The sequence below is a fragment of the Oncorhynchus gorbuscha genome, linkage group LG19 (genome assembly GCF_021184085.1).
Source record: "Oncorhynchus gorbuscha isolate QuinsamMale2020 ecotype Even-year linkage group LG19, OgorEven_v1.0, whole genome shotgun sequence".
Classification (NCBI taxonomy): Eukaryota; Metazoa; Chordata; class Actinopteri; order Salmoniformes; family Salmonidae; genus Oncorhynchus; species Oncorhynchus gorbuscha.
This window is the reverse complement of record NC_060191.1, coordinates 23,639,576-23,659,581: the sequence shown is the minus strand read 5'-3', so window position 1 is coordinate 23,659,581 and position 20,006 is coordinate 23,639,576. Positions and strand designations below refer to the sequence as shown.

Sequence of the window (20,006 nt, the reverse complement as noted above, 5' to 3'; positions counted from 1 at the left end):
TAAAGCACATGGAGCAATATAAAGCACATGGAGCAATATAAAAAAAGTGTATGAAACCAAATAAAGCATGTGAAGCAAATATAAAGTACTAGAAGCAATATAAAGCAAATGAACCCAAATGAAGCACATTAACACATCGTAGGACACATGAAGAAATACAAAGCAAAGGATCCCAAATAAAGCATGTGAACCGAATGGGGGAAAAAAATCACATGTAGCAGCAATTATACAAATGCAAATAAACACATGTAAAGCACACATAATGCAGACAGAACCACAAGCATGGCCAAACTTAGTCCTGGGTAACCCTCCTCCTTGTGATTCCTGAACCCACTTCCAAATGAGGCCAGAGAATTTATACAGACATAGCTTCAACAATCCATTAAATGTGAAGAATTATTCAGCATGGAGCTGAGAAAGGAAAAAAAAATTCATTTGCATTTGAACAATTAAGGAAATCAGTGAAGCAAGACATTGAAGCCACTTATAAATGTTCACCTTCCTTCCCTACAGGAAATATTGAACAAAGGCTGCTGCAACGTGACAGACATAGCATTGTCACACACCAATTCATATTAAAGTCCCTAGACAGGTTGTATGGCTTGAGATTTAGTTGTCTGCAAGGAACGAAAACATAACGATGCAGAGAGTGTTACAAACACACTGCATGATTTTCAGACACCAACCGGGGCTTGCTTCGATACTGTTTGGATGGAAAAATCTGTGTTTAAACCATTGATGCACAATATGGTTGGGTGAGAAACACCCTGACTATGATTTTAAGATAGCCTACATGCACCAGGCAACTACACTGAACAAAAATATAAACGCAACATGTAAAGTGTTGGTCCAATGTCTTATGAGCTGAAATAAAAGATCCCAGAAATGTTATATGCACAAAAAAAGGTTATTTCGCCAAAGATTGTGCACATATTAGTTTTACATCCCTGTTAGTGAGCATTTCTCCTTTGCCAAGATAATCCATCCACCTGATAGGTATGGCATATCAAGAAGGTGATTAAACAGCATGATCATTACACAAGTACACCTTGTGGGGGGGGCAATAAAAGGCCACTCTAAAATGTGCAGTTGTGTCACACAACAATGCCACAGATGTTTCAAGTTGAGGGAGTGTGCAATTGTCATGCTGACTGCAGGAATGTCCACCAGAGCTTTTGCCAGAGAATTGAATGTTCATTTCTCTACCATAATCCACCTCCAATGTCGTTTTAGAGAATTTGTCAGTACGTCCAACCAGCCTCACAACCACACATCATATGTATGTAGGGTGTTGTCGGCGAGTGGTTTGCTGACGACAATGTTGTGAACAGAATGTCCCATGGTGTTGGTGGGGTTCTGATATGGGCAGGCATAAGCTACGGACAACGAACACAATTGCATTTTATCAATGGCATTTTGAATGCTCAAAAAAAATACGGTGACAAATTCCTGAGGCCCATCGTGAAGCATTTTTAAATATATATTTTTTTAAGTTATCTGTACATATCTGTATTCCCAGTCATGTGAAATCCATAGATTAGAGCCTAATGAATTGCTTTCAATTGACTGATTTCCTCATGTGAACTGTAACTCGGTAAAATCTTTGAAATTGTTGCATGTTGCACTTATATTTTTGTTCAGTATAAATTTAAAGATCGGTCTTCTGAACACTCATGATAACAGTAGTTCCTCCTTTCCAGCAGGAAACCATTGACGGTCTTTAAGTGATGGCCAAATAAAAGAGCGATGGATGGGAAAGCGTCGAGGTAAACTGCTCTTCCACTAGCACGAAGGCTAATTTAAAAGAAATAGGGGCTTAGAAACTATTTTTCAAGGCTAGTTGCCAAGCTAACGTTGACTTTCTATGGCTGCACTTACAGAACCTGTTTTGGAAACCTTGTAAATGTCATGTTCATACTATACTACATTTCTGGTCGTTTAAATAACAATACAATGGAGAGAAAAATCTGCCAGGGAAGTATCAAATGTCTATCATTAAGTAAAGCTTCATTTTAAACCCCTCTCTGACCAATAAGACCTTGTCCTCGTCTAACTCTCACAGCCGAAGCAGCCTGTCCTTGACAACAAGCTCTGACATTTCAACATATCATCCATTCAATTTGGTTTCAGTGAAGATCTATTTTACCTTCCTGGACTCAACCTACAAGTATCCGCCACTGCAATGCCCATGTGAGCGAATGGGGACATGAAAGGAGACCACCACGCACACACACACACACATGTAGTACTTTATGTGCACGAGTGGCCAGTTTTTTAGAAGCACGCCATTACGTCGTCACCCCGTCCTCATGTTCGCCTCTCTACCGTAACCTCAGTAACCACCGTACACCTCTCCCTCCCTCTCGCTCTCCTCCCCTAAGCTGTAAGGAGACCCCTCTCTCTCCTCCCTCCTCTCCTCAGCTGTAACAAGACTCTCTCGCTCGCTCTCTTTATGGGCGTAAAGTGACAATACATGGAAGTCAGAGAGGAAGGTGACAACCAGCAAACTAGGCCACGGTCTTGGACATCTTAGGCTTCTCTAGTTGAGACAGTAACAGACTCCAGCTAAAGTTGTCGCTCACACTACAAATCTAAGATGGTTGTACAGTAGGTGGGTTGAGGGGTTGCTATGCTATTGAATCAATGTTAGATGCAATGTACTTTGCACCTAAAAGTGGTTGAATGTCCCCTTGAGATGTTCAGATCGATGAGCGACAGTAATCACATTGACAATATAGCAAGCAGTCTTTTGAATCAAAATCAAATCAACTATTCAATTGTTCCTTTTGATCTTATGGCTTTGTGTAGAAAAGAGAAGCAATGGACTGTAATACCTATACAACCATATACTGTACACGTCAAGGTTTTCATAGTCTTACGCAAACCCTAGATTAGCTTTACACTGTCGTGCGAGCAGAATAGGTGTTGGCTCTTGCGTTCGGGTGTGAATTTGCTTACAACTAGCTAGCGCACAGCCCGTGATGGTTATAGACCTCAAATGTCAGCAGAGGAGCGATGACCTCTTCATTTGCGTCGACATTACAGCATGGCATTTGCTTTAAAGGGCATCGTTCAATTAAAAAATGGTTATAATCAAAATAATCGCTATGCACATTTTACACCAATATACTGCATTGAATAGCTAGTTTTGCCCAAGTCCTCAAGCCTGTATCTCCAGGCCATCATTCACCGGCCATGTGGTGCTCGCTCGTGTGACGAAGGGTCTGCGTAGCCAAGAGCTAAAATACAACTTTGTTCTATTAGAGTCGCGCTGCAAGTCCCCTCCTCGTTGGATATCAGGAAGACGCGAAAGCTTGAGAGACAAAACGAGGAGAGATTCACTAAAGATAACGAACTAAAAACGAACTAGGTTTCCCTTTTCCATCTACGGATTAGACGTCGGAGTAGAGAAACACTCCGGGTCAAAAGTTCTACAAAGAACCAGCTAAGAATAGGACCATATGCATGTCGGGTAAAATAACAACCCAATGTCCATCTCCTAGGACAAACTACCTAGCAAGAGCTAGCTGGCTAAATGTCCATCTCCTAGGACAAACTACCTAGCAAGAGCTAGCTGGCTAAATGTCCGTGAATGTTTCTTCTTTCGACTTGCCCCAAATGAACATAGTTGGTTTTGATATTTTAACCTGCGTGTCATGATCACGTCTGGTGTGGATCGACAAAAACTCAACATACGCACGATGGTGGACGCAGGCACAGCCGGTGTAGTCGGAGTGTAAGAATCTGTTTTTAATAGACTCGCCTGGATAAATGAAGGTTAAATTAATTATATAGTATTGGCCATTGAGGTGGTTGGACGATAAACATCCATTGTCCCCTCAAACCTCATATCCTTTACAGCCATGCCTAAAACCCCAAATGTCTATGGAACACTAGATTTTCAAAAGGGGAGTGCTAAGAACCAAATGGGGAACGTTAAACTGGCAACAGGGTCTTTTAAAAATGTCAAAAACAGCTGATGTAAATAAGGTGCAAGAGAGTAAAGAATAGATCAAACCCATAAGATGTAAGATGAATTGTAAAATGCGACTACCGGCAAGAGAATACGGAGAAAACACCACAAAATGGTTCTGAAATGGCCCATACATTTTCTTAAAGGGAACATATCCTCCTGAGACCCACCAATTCATTTTTGTACACTCTCTTTAACATGCCACTGCATTAAGTCCTGTTGTACCAGAGGACATTCTGGGTTTTTCAATGATATCACATGAGTGGATAACTTTCTCTTCCTGGGGTTTCAAAATGGCTGCCAACACAATTAGCATGTGTTGTGGTAAGAAGATAAGTGTGCGTAATTATAATTTTTGTGAGTTTGATATTCAAATTGCTTCGAGTGAATATCTTAGAAATAATTTGGTGAGTTTTCAGAGCAGTGTAATCATTTTCCCACGTTTAAATAAGAGCTGGTTTAGAGGACCACATGTGACAAATATGTTTACCTACTGTACCCATTTACTGTAATATACATTTTTCATATTTACTATCAACCGTTTCTTTTTGTCCACTACAGCGCACATGCAAATTCGTCTTTGTAAATTATTGGAACTCAAAACACAAAATTAAGACATTACAAAACCTTTTTTTGGCTGGGTGTCAGGAGGATAACAGTATTTGGTGTGATTTTAGGGATTGGCTTATATATAGGGGAGTTAGGTCCATTCAAGATCAACAAATCTCTTGGTGTTGCATCACAATCCTTCTTTTATGTAAATGAGCTTATACTGCACAGCATACACGTCTCGGTGATGCTGCCGATTTCGTACGTTCGATTAAAATAGAGGCGATGCCAGGTTTGCATCTCAACATTTACAAGCCTGCGCTTGCCTTCGGGTCTCCATAGGCGAGGTGGTGAAGAGAGAGGTCCGTCGAGATTAGCACAGTGAAAACATTACATCCAGTGTGAAGTACATCCAGTGTACAGCACCGAGTACACCAAGTAGAACTCTGACCAACTGAATGACAAACGATGACAAAAGACGACCACATAAACAACAGTCTCATATGAACCCTGAAATTCAAAACAAGCAGTTAATTGTGTGATCAAATGCACCAAGTGAAAAGGAGTTGTGTCTGACAAAAAGAATAAGGCTAACTTTTCTTGAAAGTAGAAGAACGATCGTAAACGTTATGAAAACAAATGTGAAACATTGTCACCGGTCCAAAACTTTGGTAATGCATAATTAGGTTCCCCCGTCATTCGGGCTAATTCCCACCAAACCCAAGATCACCCAAGGCGGCGAGCTTCCTTCCTATCACTTAAAAAATGAAAAAAAGAGCAATGACAACTATTGAAAAAAGATGGCTATTTAGTCTCCTTTTCTCTTTTGGTTCATAAAACAAGTTATGTCCTAAGTCCTTAACAGTTTTGGCTTTATTGGTTCCTCAACCAATGGGATAGCAAACTCAAATGAGGTGGTGGTGGAGTGAAAGGAGGAGGACCTTTCCCCTGTAGTGCCCCGCTCAGGGGGAGGAGCTGTTGCAACCAGGCCCCTCCCTATTCCTCACAATGGGAGGAGCTAGTTGTATTTTAGGGAAGGAATGGTTCATCTTCCTCATCCTCATTACTAGGGCCCGGGTCACTCAGACACCTCATCAGCCCTGGGTTCTTGTTTCCCCCCTCTTCCTCTCCCTTCTCCTCTTTCCCAGCTGAGGACAGCTTCATCATCAGGCCTTGGTCCTCATCCCGGGTGGCCCCCTGCCTCTGACCCAGGCCCTGGTCCGTGGCACCCCGCTTGGAGAACTCGTTCAGCATGTTGACAGAGTCCGGGGACTGGGGGGAGGCTAGGTCCACCTGGATGGTGGGGACGCCTTCTGAAGACGCCTTGATGTTGTAGAAGGCGTTGGGGTCTGTGCGGGGCAGGTAAGGAAAGGGTTAGCGCACGGTACATTACTCCAAACAGGGGAGGCCAACCCGAGCGCACGTTGAGTACGCTGTGTAACGTCGCAGATAGAAATGTCATGAATAGAGCTTACCCAATTCATATTCTACACGTCAGGTGTATGTTTGTTCCATATATCTGTATTTGTGACCGTTCTACAGAGTCATGGCATGGCTTGTTTAGTAGAAGCAGGTGTGCTAGTGTTGAGCTGGGCTAGAACAGCAGCTCACACACTGTGCCTCTCTACGACTAGGGTTGGCCAACCCTGACTAGAACAAATACTTAAACTGTTCCCCAAACAAAAATAGATATACAATACACATTCAAAGTCACAAAAACACTCACATTACACTTTTTTAAATGTGTATATACACAATCGCAAACAATTACACCACAACTGTGGTGCTGGATCATTCCGTAACCTGATCGTGTCAACCACATGAAAAATGCACATTGCATTTACAAATGGAAACAAGCAACAGTTACATGCATATACAGTAAGTTTGTAGCCAAGGCTATTGGCCGCCACAGCCCATCACATTCTACACTCACTAGAACTGTACTACATACCTGGAATGACTTTGGCCCCTGCCTTTTCAGCTTTGAAATCACTGTCTAAAATAAAAACCAAGCGCAATGCTGCTTTACATGCCAACTTACCTATTTCCAGTAGAAATACAATAAAAGGTGGAGCGGCCTACTGCATAACAGAGTAATGTAATCGTGCATTCTGAAGATAGCATCACTGTCAGCCATTTCAACGTTATTAACTGGAACAATCTTGCCAAACTAAGTATACTACATTTGAAGCAAATTGCATTCCTTTCGACTCATAACTCCCCAAAATAATTTGAAGTGATAAAGTGCAAAGGTGCCGAAAAAGTTCTGAGATGGAACAAGTCCGTTTCCATCATCTTTCATGTTGATTCACACTACCAAGTTACACAACCACCATAGTTCCTGGAACCATGCGGGAAAGGACCATCTGAATAGAAATATCAGCGCCAGACCAGTAATGGTAGAGGTCGGCACGAAAGTGTAAAAAAGGGAGTGTCAGGGTGTGATGTGGGTGTAGGATGGACTCACCCGAGGCCAGTCTGGCTCTGCACATGGTGGGGGAGTCGGGAGGTGCGGCAGGGACCGTGAGGTAGTTACTCATCTCTGTCATCTGTTCACACACACACACACACACACACACACAGCAACCCTTTCAATATACAAGGGTTGTGGGTTCGATTCCCGCATCAGACATACAGTATTCACTACGTGCATGAGTTGTCGGCGACTGCCAGTCACTTTAGATGAAAGCATAGTGCCATACAGCCATATTATTTACGATACAATAGGGATACTTTATTGTCCGTTTTAATGGAAATTATTTTAGTGAGGTCAGCAATACAGAAATCAATGCATTACAGCAATACTTCCAAACACTAGATAGGCCAATATCATAAAACCCAACCAAAACACATCTTGAATACAAAAGTGCTATTAAAGTTTGACAGGTCAGTAAATTGTGTTTAACCGGTCTGTTGGGATCAGCGTTTTCCTCCACTCTACAGTGTCCTTTTAAAAAGTTATAATCAATTCAAATGTTACTTCATTTCCAAAATGAACTATTCTGCTAGGATCCGCATAGTCCTCAGTCTAGTGTCCTCAGTCTACAGTGTCCTCGGCCCACAGTGTCCTTTTTAATCAAACAGTTCTATTTAATCAAGATGTTGCTTCCATTTTCATTACATAATTAGAGACGGATTAAATGCAAGTTGGCCTCCGGGCCACAAAGCTGCATAAATTAATCAGGATCTGATTGTGTCAGGCAAATTCATTGAGTGGAGGGGGGGGGGGCAATTTATGGAACACTGACTAAATCCATAATAAGTTAGGCTGAATTAATGCGATTGTTTAAAAAAAAAGTTTACAACTGTGAGTAATGAGAGAACTTTGTGTCTGGTTGTCTGTTGAAGTTCTGTCTATGTCTGGGGGAGGCTTAGCATGGCTTCCAAAACTGATTTTGCTACATTTCATTGTTTCATCCAGTAGAATAAATGTTTTGACCAAATCCAAACAGCAGAGTTTGGCCATGTGGGCTTCCATCCTTAATCCACCCTCTTTCAGAAAATAGGCTGTTTGTTATTTTGGGGAGGATCCCTTGTATCTGTCTATTTATTTATTTTTTGCCCTTGAGGGGATAAATATAGTTCTATTGAACTGAATTAGTGGAATTCCAGACTAAGTGAGCACAACAATGGTGAACACAGTGTTCAATCTGGTTTAGCCAGGCCAGGAGAGTCTGCTGGTCTTACCTTCTTCTCTAGCTCGATCATCCTCTGCTTCTTCAGGAGGAAGTCGTTCCATCCATCCTCGAAAGGATCAGCCACGAGAGTGTGTCGGTTGTAGGAGCGCAGCTGGAGGGAGAGACGACACGCACAACACACACTATGGGACAGGAATGCTATAGAGCTAGGATCACACAATAATAATAATAATAATAATAATACACTTTTCAGGCACCAGACTGGATCTGTTGTAGGAGCGCATCTGGGAGGAAGGAGAGACTAAACACATTCATTCAACTCGCACCACGGGACAGGGAGGTCTAAGCTAGGACCACACAGCAACAATGCACACTTGTATTCATGAATGTGCAGGCTTATGTCTACTTTAGTACCATAATCTTAAGAGATTTAACGTTTGACAATACTAATGAGGAAATGGCAAAGAAAGCAATGTAAAATGTATGCAAGCATGACTGAGACGCTATGGATAAAAGCATCTGCTAAATGGCATAATTATAATATGCAAAATTGTCTTCTCTCTTCACAAACAGAGTGAGCATCTGAATTCCTACATTAGTAGCTGAGAGCATACCCCAAATCGAGAACAAACAGATCTGAGATCAGCTTTGCAGTTGCCCTCCCTACACCCCTCAGACTAGCGGTGGGGGAAATCTGATCCTATATCAGCGCTCACCCTCTGGCGGGTCTTCTGCAGGTTACTCCTGAGGATCTTCCTGATCTCCTCCTCACGGCCCTTGGTGAACTGAGGCAGGGCCCGCTCTGCTACAGCGGGCGGCAGCTTCTTGGGCTGGATGTTCCTGGGAGAGAGGAAGGAGAAAAACAAGAGACATGTTGACTGTGGCTCTACGGATAACTATGGTTGATTTTGGCCATTACCAAGCTCTAACTCACTTAGAAATTACTTCCTGTAAACACCCACGAGAAAGATTTCAGGCACTTTCTCCCATACCAGTTATTTACAGGAAGTAATTGCTAGTTCAGCCTCTTGACCTTCAAACCTCTCTGGCACTCGACACACACACAGGCTTACGAGGATATAGGCTAACGCAACAATGTGGAAATGGCTATCAAGTGTAGAGCTGGTGAGCTAAAAGGAGCTGGAGGGGGAAATAAGGAGCACTCACTGCATGGAGACCTGCGAGGGCATGGCGGAGGGCAGCTTGACGCCCCCGCCGCTCTCCACCAGCTCGATGGCCTGCTTGAACTCCATCTTGTGGTAGAAGGCGATGAGCTGCGGCTCCTTGTAGCGCTCACCCGCTATCAGGCACTTCTTTATGTACTTCTTGTTGAAGCGGTTTAGCCTGCGGGGAGAGGAGGAGATCGGGAGAGACAAGAAAACAAGTCAACCTTGGAGCCTTTTTATCCCATTGCCTCCATTTCTTGCCCCTCTATATTACACAGCCATTACCAGCCTCATTAAACCCTTATAAAGGTTAATTGATGAAAAGCTCTTGAATATGAGTAGAGCACACACACACACACACACACACACACACACACACACACACACACACACACACACACACACACACACACACACACACACACACACACACACACACACACACACACACACACACACACACACACAAAACATTGGAGACAGTGCTGTTACTGGCAGGAACACACATTGTGAAAACAGACCGCTGTAGGATGAGCCGAGTTTTTGCTCTAAATCCAAGGAGGGACTCTACACTAGAGATCGATCCAGTTAGACAGTTATCGCAAAGCTCTAAAGTCTGTCTGGGAACTGGATCTGAAGGTGAAATATGACAACTGTCAGGTGATACAATAAAAACATTTTTTTTAAATCAGCTTACAGAGCTGTCTGAACAAATCTTTACACGTGGTTCTCTTGAGAGAGTAACTGCCACAAAAACATTATTGGGTTCAGGACGGTTTCATTGAAGGACAACCATCGGTTCTGAAAGATAATCCACTTAAGGTGCTACTGCCAACGCCTGGTGGATCGCAGCTTCACCGCCACGTTGCAGAGTTAGCCTTGGGATCTTTGTTAAAGTCAAACAGAAGGCAATAGACTACAAACAGAGATGACTGGACTGTGTAATAGAAAGTCGTCACGGTTCAGGATCTTCAACCTAAGAGGTAATCAAATGTTTTTTTAATACAGTGAAAAATATATATACAGCGCTCGTCACCGTGACCTTTTAAGTCCATCCTTTTGCTACGTACTTGTCTTTCCAGTGATGATGGCCGTAGTGTCCACAGATGTCCTCAATGCCAGTCAGCAGATGGTCCAGGAACTAGAAGGGGAGAAAACAACGTTTACGTCCAAATATTGTATCTACGCGAACCAAACAAGAGAAGCAGATATTTGAAATGCTTTTTAAAAAGGTGAAGTGAAAAGTGTAACCAAGCCTAATCTGTTACTACTTTTTGTGTTTCTATGACATGTAAATAGTATATTGTCCACATCACACAGGCCACCATTTTGTCATTTCTGGATTATCCCTTAAGGAGCCTTTTCCCCACAGAGATTCTGCTGCATTGCAACAGGAATAGAGAGAGAATTAGCTCTAGATGATGTCCATCACACTCACAGGTTAAAGCAGAGAAATGGGCACTGACAGAGGACGTTCAGCCGGTGGTCAGTTTTGCTCCTGTATTTTGATTACGGCCACTGCTGTGACAGTTCTGCACAGGGACAGTTTGACATGCAGAGTTGCTATGGGAACACGCAGTTTGGTCGTGCCACTGAATTTATTTCAATTCGCATCGAAAACCGACGTGCATAGCAATATTTTCGGGCAGCCAAGGGACTTTCCTGACAGTCGTTTCTGCATTAGTTCTACCTCTGGTAGAAGAAAACTTCTCAATTTCTCACAATAGATGGTAACATTATAATGAAAGTCTCAGGCCAGGTGACACAGTGCATCAGGATCAGCCCCTGGTGCCAACTAGGCAAGAGATAAAGACTTTCTAAAGTAAAAACAACGGCAACCTCAAATATCCATTCATCAAAACAACCTACTGAGCAATTTGTGAGACCACAAACACAATGGTTCTGACATTAAAGCCCTGAGAGGGACTCCACCGGGCTCTTAAGACACCCTTCATCCACTCATCCGGTGCACTCCAGGAGTCCTAGAACCGCTCTGTTTATTTTCATCACTGCCATTTACATTGGAGAAGAAGCTATAAGCTGCTAACCAGGGCATCTAGCCTAGAGCGCCGGTGACTCATCGCTCCTCTGTGCACCAGAGAACCAACAGAGCCCCGGAGAGACACTGTGTGTGTGTGTGTGTGTGTGTGTGTGTGTGTGTGTGTGTGTGTGTGTGTGTGTGTGTGTGTGTGTGTGTGTGTGTGTGTGTGTGTGTGTGTGTGTGTGTGTGTGTGTGTACAGTACGTGCCATTATTCTGTGGCTATTATTAGCAACAGGAGCTGCCGAGTGACGGTGTGCCGTGCTGCTCAGAGGTCACTCCAGGGCAGAGCGAGAATGATCAGTAGCATCAGAGGAAGCTCGGCCTACGCAGGGGGATTTCACTTGCCAATCTGGCCCCCATGGTGGATGAGTCAGTGGAGACAGTGGAGAATGAGAGGACGGTCCATTGGGAGCCACAGAACAATGCAGGAAGTTTAATTAGTCGGGAGTTAAGAGGAAGCAGGGGAATGCTGCGTTCCATTATTAAAACCACCCAGCAAGGCAATGTCAGCAAGACAAAATAAATTAGAAGATTATTCCATTAATGGCAGATAGGGGGGGAAGTGCAGAGAAATATTTTGCACTCAACATTTATTTATTTATTTTATTTTACCTTTATTTAACTAGGCAAGTCAGTTAAGAACAAATTTTTATTTTCAATGATGGCCTAGGAACAGTGGGTTAACTGCCTGTTCAGGGGCAGAACGACAGATTTGTACATGTAATGACAGTACTGTAATCTGGACAGATACTTCATATCAAAGTCAAATGGACATCCCTCAGATTGAAATAACCAAATCATTCATTTAACCACAGCCATTAATGCAATAGCCCATTTTACAGGGCAAGCTGGTTAGACAATTACAGTGAACAACACCAGCCTTGCAGTGCAGCTTCAGTTTCTTGCTCTTGTACTGAAAATGTCATAACCTGACCAGGGCATGTGGGCCTGTATTTATAAAGTGTCTCAGAGTAGCAGTGCAGATCTAGGATCAGTTTTGCCATTTGGATCCTAAAATATCAGCACTCTAACTATATCCCAGGAGGAAATTAACTTGTCTGATGGGTGGTCCGGCTACAGAGGATGGGGATAGAGAAGGAGAGGCCAGGCTGTGAGGGGGTTGACGGGGTTTAAAGGTCACCTGGGTGTGGATCTCCTCATTGATGGAGCGCTTGGCCTCCTGCTTCTTCTTCACGGCCAACAGGTCCACCAGGGGTTTGATAGTCATGCCCTGCGAGGGTGAGGAGGAGAGAAAGAGAGAAAGGGAGAGGTTACTAAGGTAACATTTGTGATCCTGACGCACAAATGATAAAATGTCCATCTTTAAAATCTACGCGACACCAGTGACCCAAGAGAAGCCTGTAATGTCCATTTCAACACCTTCCATTCGTGTGCATGGTGTTTACGCTGTCCCTTTCCTCAAAGTCACTGCACTAAGAGAAGCACTGGCTGAGGGGCGACTTTCATGTCGTTTATTTCCACAGCTACTGTATTCTGTATCCATTTTGTGTATTTAGACAGTCAAGCAACATTTGCATTTAAATGAAGTTATGCGCAGGCGGTTGGTGGTTTGTGCATAAGGCCGCTCCATCCACGACTGAGGCATGCTGGGAAAAGGATTTCTCAGTGCTGGTTACAATACCATTTGGCATACTGGTTCTATCAATCTCTTTCATCCTGTTCCACTGTGTGTGTGTGTGTGTGTGTGTGTGTGTGTGTGTGTGTGTGTGTGTGTGTGTGTGTGTGTGTGTGTGTGTGTGTGTGTGTGTGTGTGTGTGTGTGTGTGTGTGTGTGTGTGTGTGTGTGTGTGTGTGTGTGTGTGTGTGTGTGTGTGTGTGTGTGTGTGTGTGTGTGTGTGTGTGTGTGTCCGTGTGTGTGTGTCCGTGTGTGTAGGCTTTAGCGTATCATTCTCTCTCTCTCATAAGGAGATTAAGTATATCTGGTTAACTATTATACCCTAAGTGGATGACAACAGACTCTGGCCCTTAAATAATACCCCTGCCAGCACGCACGCACACACACAATCCATCCAAGACTGCCAGCGCTGAGTGAAAAATGAAGAAGTCATTTACTGAAGACATTTGTTTCACAAAAGGCTTATAGAAGGCTTTATTTTAGTAGCTGCCATTTTGGGGATACTCTGCCAGATGACGAGTGTCCTACTGCTTCAGCATGCATCAACAGCTTCACTGTAAGATGAGTTAGCTCTGCAGGACTGGGGAATATCTGACGCGCAGAGCTTCAAACAGACAGCGTGTGTGTGTGTGTGTGTGTGTGTGTGTGTGTGTGTGTGTGTGTGTGTGTGTGTGTGTGTGTGTGTGTGTGTGTGTGTGTGTGTGTGTGTGTGTGTGTGTGTGTGTGTGTGTGTGTGTGTGTGTGTAGCTCCAGTGACCTTGTGTCACACTAGCATACAGTAGCAATGGCTGCCAACAAACCATGAAAATCATTGAACACTTTAGGCCTTAAAATATACTAGGGACAAGAGGGCAACAGCACAATGTAGCAGCAAAGCAACCCATTTTGACCCAAAATCACTCTGTAATATAGTCAACTTCCTATTAGGGCTGGGCGATATATATCGTGTGACGGTAGAAAAACATCTGTCATTTAATATTATGCTCTATCGTTTATTTCGTTGTGTCGGAAATCACACTCTTCACGGCAATATGTCAATTGGACGTCGCTTTGCGTGTGGAAGGAAATTTGCAACACAAACAAACATGGAGGGGAGTGAACGTGACACAGAGCACGGAGACACGGAGTTCGTACCTAAAAGAGGGGCTACTTCGGTCACATGGACGTGGTTTGGGATTTGAAATGACCTATATCAGGATATGAGATTTTGGCCAGATCGCCCAGCCCTACTTCCTATATTTAGTGTTCACTCAGTGATACATTTTTATCTGATAGTCTAACTTGCCATAATTTAAAGAGTGCCTTCGATTTCATTATAAATCTGAAGACATAAGCAGAATTCGAGGGTTGCTAGCCAGGTACCAGCTCTTTTTGTGATGTCTTGCCAACTCCTATGGTCATTGGCGTGGCAACCATGGCTGGCATGACAACTGTGGTCATAGGCGTGGCAAGGTGCTTAGACAGCACAAATCAGATCAGGGACAAGGCTAAAGGACTGGCCCAGTACCCACCTGTACAAACACGGTGAAGAAGATTTCAGTGATGATGGCGGTGAGGAACATGGTCCTCATGGGGAAGAGGTCCTTGTCTAGCAGGTAGCCCAGGGAGAAGGCAATGGCCCCTCGCAGGCCACCGTAGGCCACAATGAACTGGTCCTTGGTGGTCAGCTTGACGATGCGGAACTTGTTGATGATAAAGGTAAGGCCCACCACGCCTTAGAGAGAGAGGGAGAGGGGGAGGGAGAGAGCAGAAGCGAGTCAACCTTCAAGGCCTTTTATCTGACTGACTCCATGTTTGCTCCCTCCTTACACACAGACAATACCAGCCTCATTAGAACCTAAGAAAGGTCAAGGATTCCCTTTACAAATTGATCAAAAGCTTCTGAGAAAGAAGAGTAGAGCCCACACACTACATTGGAAACATTGGAACACACATTGAAGAAATATTTACGCTTCCTTTTTCTAGGGACGTGTATCTGACGAGTCTTGAAACCTGGGCTTCCTCGATGTGAGGACCAAGCGGAAATAGTGGTCTCATGACCTAACAAATGTAGTGACTGGTATTTCAGTCTGGCTCCAAGAATAACTTGCCCATGTCAAATTGAGGATGTTAAAAATCTGTATCCTCTACTGAAACAACTTGATCAAATTATAACTAACTATGAGAAAGTTGAGCCGGCCACGTCATTTCTCTCACTATCTTTTGGAATCTGATGTAGAGACTGGTACAGTACCGTGAAGAAGGTGTCCGTGTCCGACTCACCAATGACACGTGACACCAGACAAAGGATGACGGTGACGGAGACAAAGGTCCAGTTCCAGGCGTGCGGCCCGGCCACCGTGGCCACGCCCAGGAAGATGAAGATGAGGGTCTCGCTCACGCTGCTCCACATCTTCAGGAAGTACTTGACGGTGGTGTGGGACTTGTGGGATATGTTGGCCTCCACGTAGGGTCGCATCACAGCGCCGCATGCAATCAGCCTGGGGGAAGAGAGAGTGAGAGAGGGAGGATGATTATAAATTTGTTCTCTGAGAAAGAAACCTTTTCTTGTTTTCCGTCATTTAATGTCTATTCTGAATTGTAGCATCTTAAAATGAAAACTCCAGACACAAGTACATTTTAGTATTTAATTGGATGTGTTCAAAACTAGTTGTTTTCTCATGCCCTCACTTGTCTCTCTGCAGCCGACATATAGTGAGCAATATGTTTGGGAACATCCAATTGCCGTACCGGAAAGCAATACATATAGAATCGTGAGAGTCGCAAGACATATCCTATCAATACGTGATTGTGTTCACATCTCTTTCCTTGGTATAGGCTCAGATTATATAGGCTATGTCGTCGCACTCCTATCGCACAGCACTGTAGCCTACACATACTGTCAAATAGGTGACCGGTCTATTTACTTTCGAGCATTCTTGGCTATTGAATGAGCAGTTGGTAAATGGTAGTCTACTATTTGTTGTGTCGCGGGAATAAACCAGATGTCAGAAAAGGAGAGACATGTCCTGCCATAGGATTATGACTTAGGCCTATATGACAAATGTAAAATAAATAGGTTAAGACTACACGATGCTATTTGATCGCCTTAGCAACGGCAAAGGAATCCGTTTTATCATTAGGCCTACATTTGACCGATTTCTACGAGCCTACCAGCAAAATAATTCATGTGCATCAAACACTTCCCTTTCCTCCAAACAATAAAAAAAACTACATTTGCTTGCAGTACAATTAATCAACCACGAGAAGTTGTGCGTAAGAAATGTCTGAGCTGTACGTGGAGAAACATACACTTTCCCGTCAACCTTTGTGGGACAACTGAGCACGAGATATGTATTTTTTTGTGCGCGCACACACTTTTGGTAAACGAGGCCCCATGTTACTACATGAATCCAACTACCTACATTGTAAATATAGGCTACATTACATTCAAGTTCATGCTAATGACAAAGTTATAGTCTCGTACTTCATTGAAATGGCATAGAAAGTAGTCACATCAATTAAATTGGTTAAAAAAAACAATACAGTATAGATATATATATATATTTTAAAGTATTTACATGCTAAGAGAGCAAGTATTTCACGTATAGTAGAACCATTGCAACAAGGATACACAGTTTCCAAAACAAACTGGTGTAAGAGATTATGAAACAAGGGCTCCATTTCCTCAGCTTGTTCCACGAGTTTGTTCCACGTGTGAACCAATGACTCAGTGTGATTGGACATACGGAACCAGAGTTAAGATGTGCACATCCACTCCCCTGTATAGCATTTCAACCACTTCTCTATTCCTCGTGTCTAGCGTGAGGCAACCCTCCTCAGTGACATTAAGGGCAGCTAGCTACCTCATTCCCTTACACAACACACTGCAGCAGTCCATCATTCCGCTCAATTTCACTCTGGGGGGGGGCGAGATCTCATATACAAGCACTGGACAAAAAGCACCATATACTAATCCAAATCCTATTTAGGATGGAAGGCACGGACAGAGTGCCAACAGGCCTGGGAACAGATTGTCCTACAGTCCTACCATTGCTCCTGTAAAACCCACCGACAGGAAACTCAATTCATCAGCAGCACCGATGTTTATGATCCATATTCCATACCTCGACCCCTTTTAGGAGACGAAAGCGGAAGAGAGGAAGGGAGATGAGAATGATATGTATCACGGGAGGTGTTCGGGCCAGAGGCGTGACAGGGGGCTGTAAATTGAGCGTTGTATCCCTGCTCTGGGCTGCACATCCGTTGGCCTGTCACGACATGGAAGTGAGTTACTGACGTTTTGATAGAATTCGTACAGACGTCCTTGGCTGGGACAGACCCGGTTACATTTGATTTATTTGACCATTTAGTCAGAAATATTGCTAAGAAGCTAAGAATCTAATTCAGTGTACACTTTATGAGTGAGATCTTTTTCCAAGGAAACGTAGAAGATAATGGAGGGATTAAACATGGTCATACTTTTCCTTTAGCTAAACACAGAATCAATGGTGTTGATGGACCAGCCGGACAGGTTCAAAAGGTCACGTATCACAGCCACTCTGTCAATGCATTATAAACACTAAACCAGCCTAAACAGAACTCATAGAAACCTTTTTTATTCTCAACAATATCTATGATTCATGACCGAGAAACTCATAAAACCTTGGCCACTAGAAAGATTGTGTGTATGTGTGCGTGTGTCTGTCTGTCTGTGAGCGTGTGTGTGCCCCACACTCCCTACTTACGCCATAATTCCAGACAGGTGGAACATCTCGGCCGAGAGGTAGGCCATGTAGCTGTAAACGAACACAAAGAGGGGCTCGATGACGCGGGTGTGCGAGGTGAACCGGGAGGTGAAGGCCGCCAGGATACCGTAGATGGCGCCCACGGCGATGCCGCCCAGCGACACAATCAGGAAGCAGATGACCCCAAGGACCACATCCATCGGCGTTACCTCACCTGCACCAGAGTACTCCTCAAACAGGTGGTATAAGACCTAGGGGGGGGGGGAGAGAGAGAGAGACCTTCGAGACATGGCTCAAGTGTACAGAGAATAACAGAACCCACGCCCGAGTGTGCTCCTCAAACAGGCGGTATAGGACCTACAGAGAATGGAGGGGGATTTGAAAATAATCTAAAATAAACAACTGGTTTGGATTCCGTTGGTTAAAGCATGGTGCTAGCACGCCAGGGTCATGAGTGTGCCACCCGCTGGGACCCCTTTAAAATGCATACACTCCCTGTACTGTGGATAAAAGTGTCTACTGAGTGGCATAAAAAACAGTGATATTATATGGCCTAACGTGTCGGTATAGTCACTGCAGAAAATATAAATAAATGTTCCCAATCCCTCGTGGACAGATGCACTCAACATAAATGGTATCATAGCAACAGACTGGGATGCGACAACTAACAAGGAACTTTATTCGAGGGGCCCTGATTTTTCTTCACTGATCTTCACTTTATTGGGGGGGGGGCACATATACTTGCCCAAAACCTGCAGAGAGAGGGGGTGGAGCAACCACCCTACTTCCACTCTTCCATGATCTTTTCCAACACATCTGCCCTCAGAACTTAATCAAGCATATGACGCAAAAAGGTGAGGTTTTAGTTCTAGGTTTCCAAGATGAACGTTTTTACAACATGTTGTCCTGGTATTGCAAATAAACTGAACATAGCAGAACAATTCTGCACACGGGCGCCTGTCTGCCCCACAATAATAAAATGGTTCGGCTGAACTATTGTTCATTTAAGTCTCATGACTCCAAGGCTATTTTAAGTGAACTGGTCCTATCAAAACAGTCAGTGTGTGGAGACAGTATAATCAGTAAATATAGCAACAGGAACCACTGTGCATCACAATATATTCAGAATATATTCCACACTATGTCACACTTAATCAAAGCTACTTACAGAACAGTAGCGTATTTTTAGTAGGCCTCTGTGATGCCTGCTTCATGCACGGACGCAAACAGTAAAAGAAAAAAAAACTAAAATGTTTTTTCTACTTTATATTTTCAATGACCAACCCAACCCATAAGAGAGAGATGGTCCATCTCACAACTGTTTCAGAGGAAAGAGAAGGAAGTCATGAGAGAAAATCATTGAAAATAGATTTGGCCTCTGGTGGCCCACTAAACTGGGCCAGCATTCGCATCAAAAGGTCACAAAAATCACCAAAAACCTAACCAACCAATCACTGTTGAGGAGCTAAATGTTAGCTAGATATGAATTCAATATCCAGTGACAGAAGTATGGTGGGATTTTCCTAAAAGACTAGGCCCAATTCAAAAATCAGCCTAATTTGGTACGAGGCTATTCTGATTTCTTGTGCCAATAAGAACACGATCAACTAACAACACAGTCCTCTTCATATGGAGGATGAATGTAGCCTACTTCTGAAAATATAGTTTGGTTTTATTATATTGTACTGCATGCATAGTGCTGTATAGCATTGTACTGCATAGCAAAGTGCTGTATAGTATTGTACTGCATAGCATAGTGCTGTATAGTATTGTACTGCATAGCAATAGTGCTGTATAGTATTGTACTGCATAGCATAGTGCTGTACAGTATTGTACTGCATAGCATAGTGCTGTACAGTATTGTACTGCATAGTGCTTTATAGTATTGTACTGCATAGCATAGTGCTGTATAGTATTGTACTGCATAGTGCTTTATAGTATTGTACTGCATAGCATAGTGCTGTATAGTATTGTACTGCATAGTATAGTGCTGCATAGTATTGTACTGCATAGTATAGTGCTGCACAGTATTGTACTGCATAGGATAGTGCTGCACAGTATTGTACTGCATAGTATAGTGCTGTATAGTATTGTACTGCATAGCATAGTGCTGTACAGTATTGTACTGCATAGCATAGTGCTGTACAGTATTGTACTGCATAGCATAGTGCTGTACAGTATTGTACTGCATAGCATAGTGCTGTACAGTATTGTACTGCATAGCATAGTGCTGTACAGTATTGTACTGCATAGTGCTTTATAGTATTGTACTGCAT

General features: G+C 43.4%; 1 protein-coding gene across 1 annotated transcript in view; it reads right to left on the bottom strand.

Moving 5' to 3' along the window:
• Positions 1 to 1,145: 1,145 nt before the first annotated feature.
• Positions 1,146 to 20,006, bottom strand: part of slc9a1a (solute carrier family 9 member A1a) — a 45,108-nt gene continuing 26,247 nt past the window's right edge. Inside the window, exons 3-12 of the mRNA XM_046313410.1 lie at positions 17,731 to 17,981; positions 15,266 to 15,483; positions 14,515 to 14,717; positions 12,510 to 12,599; positions 10,397 to 10,467; positions 9,328 to 9,504; positions 8,877 to 9,000; positions 8,210 to 8,311; positions 6,990 to 7,071; positions 1,146 to 5,871 (exon numbers count right to left, since the gene is read on the bottom strand). Of these exons, the coding sequence (XP_046169366.1) occupies positions 5,552 to 5,871; positions 6,990 to 7,071; positions 8,210 to 8,311; positions 8,877 to 9,000; positions 9,328 to 9,504; positions 10,397 to 10,467; positions 12,510 to 12,599; positions 14,515 to 14,717; positions 15,266 to 15,483; positions 17,731 to 17,981 (1,638 nt within the window). The 3' untranslated portion in view covers positions 1,146 to 5,551. The remainder of the gene's footprint in view (positions 5,872 to 6,989; positions 7,072 to 8,209; positions 8,312 to 8,876; positions 9,001 to 9,327; positions 9,505 to 10,396; positions 10,468 to 12,509; positions 12,600 to 14,514; positions 14,718 to 15,265; positions 15,484 to 17,730; positions 17,982 to 20,006) is intronic.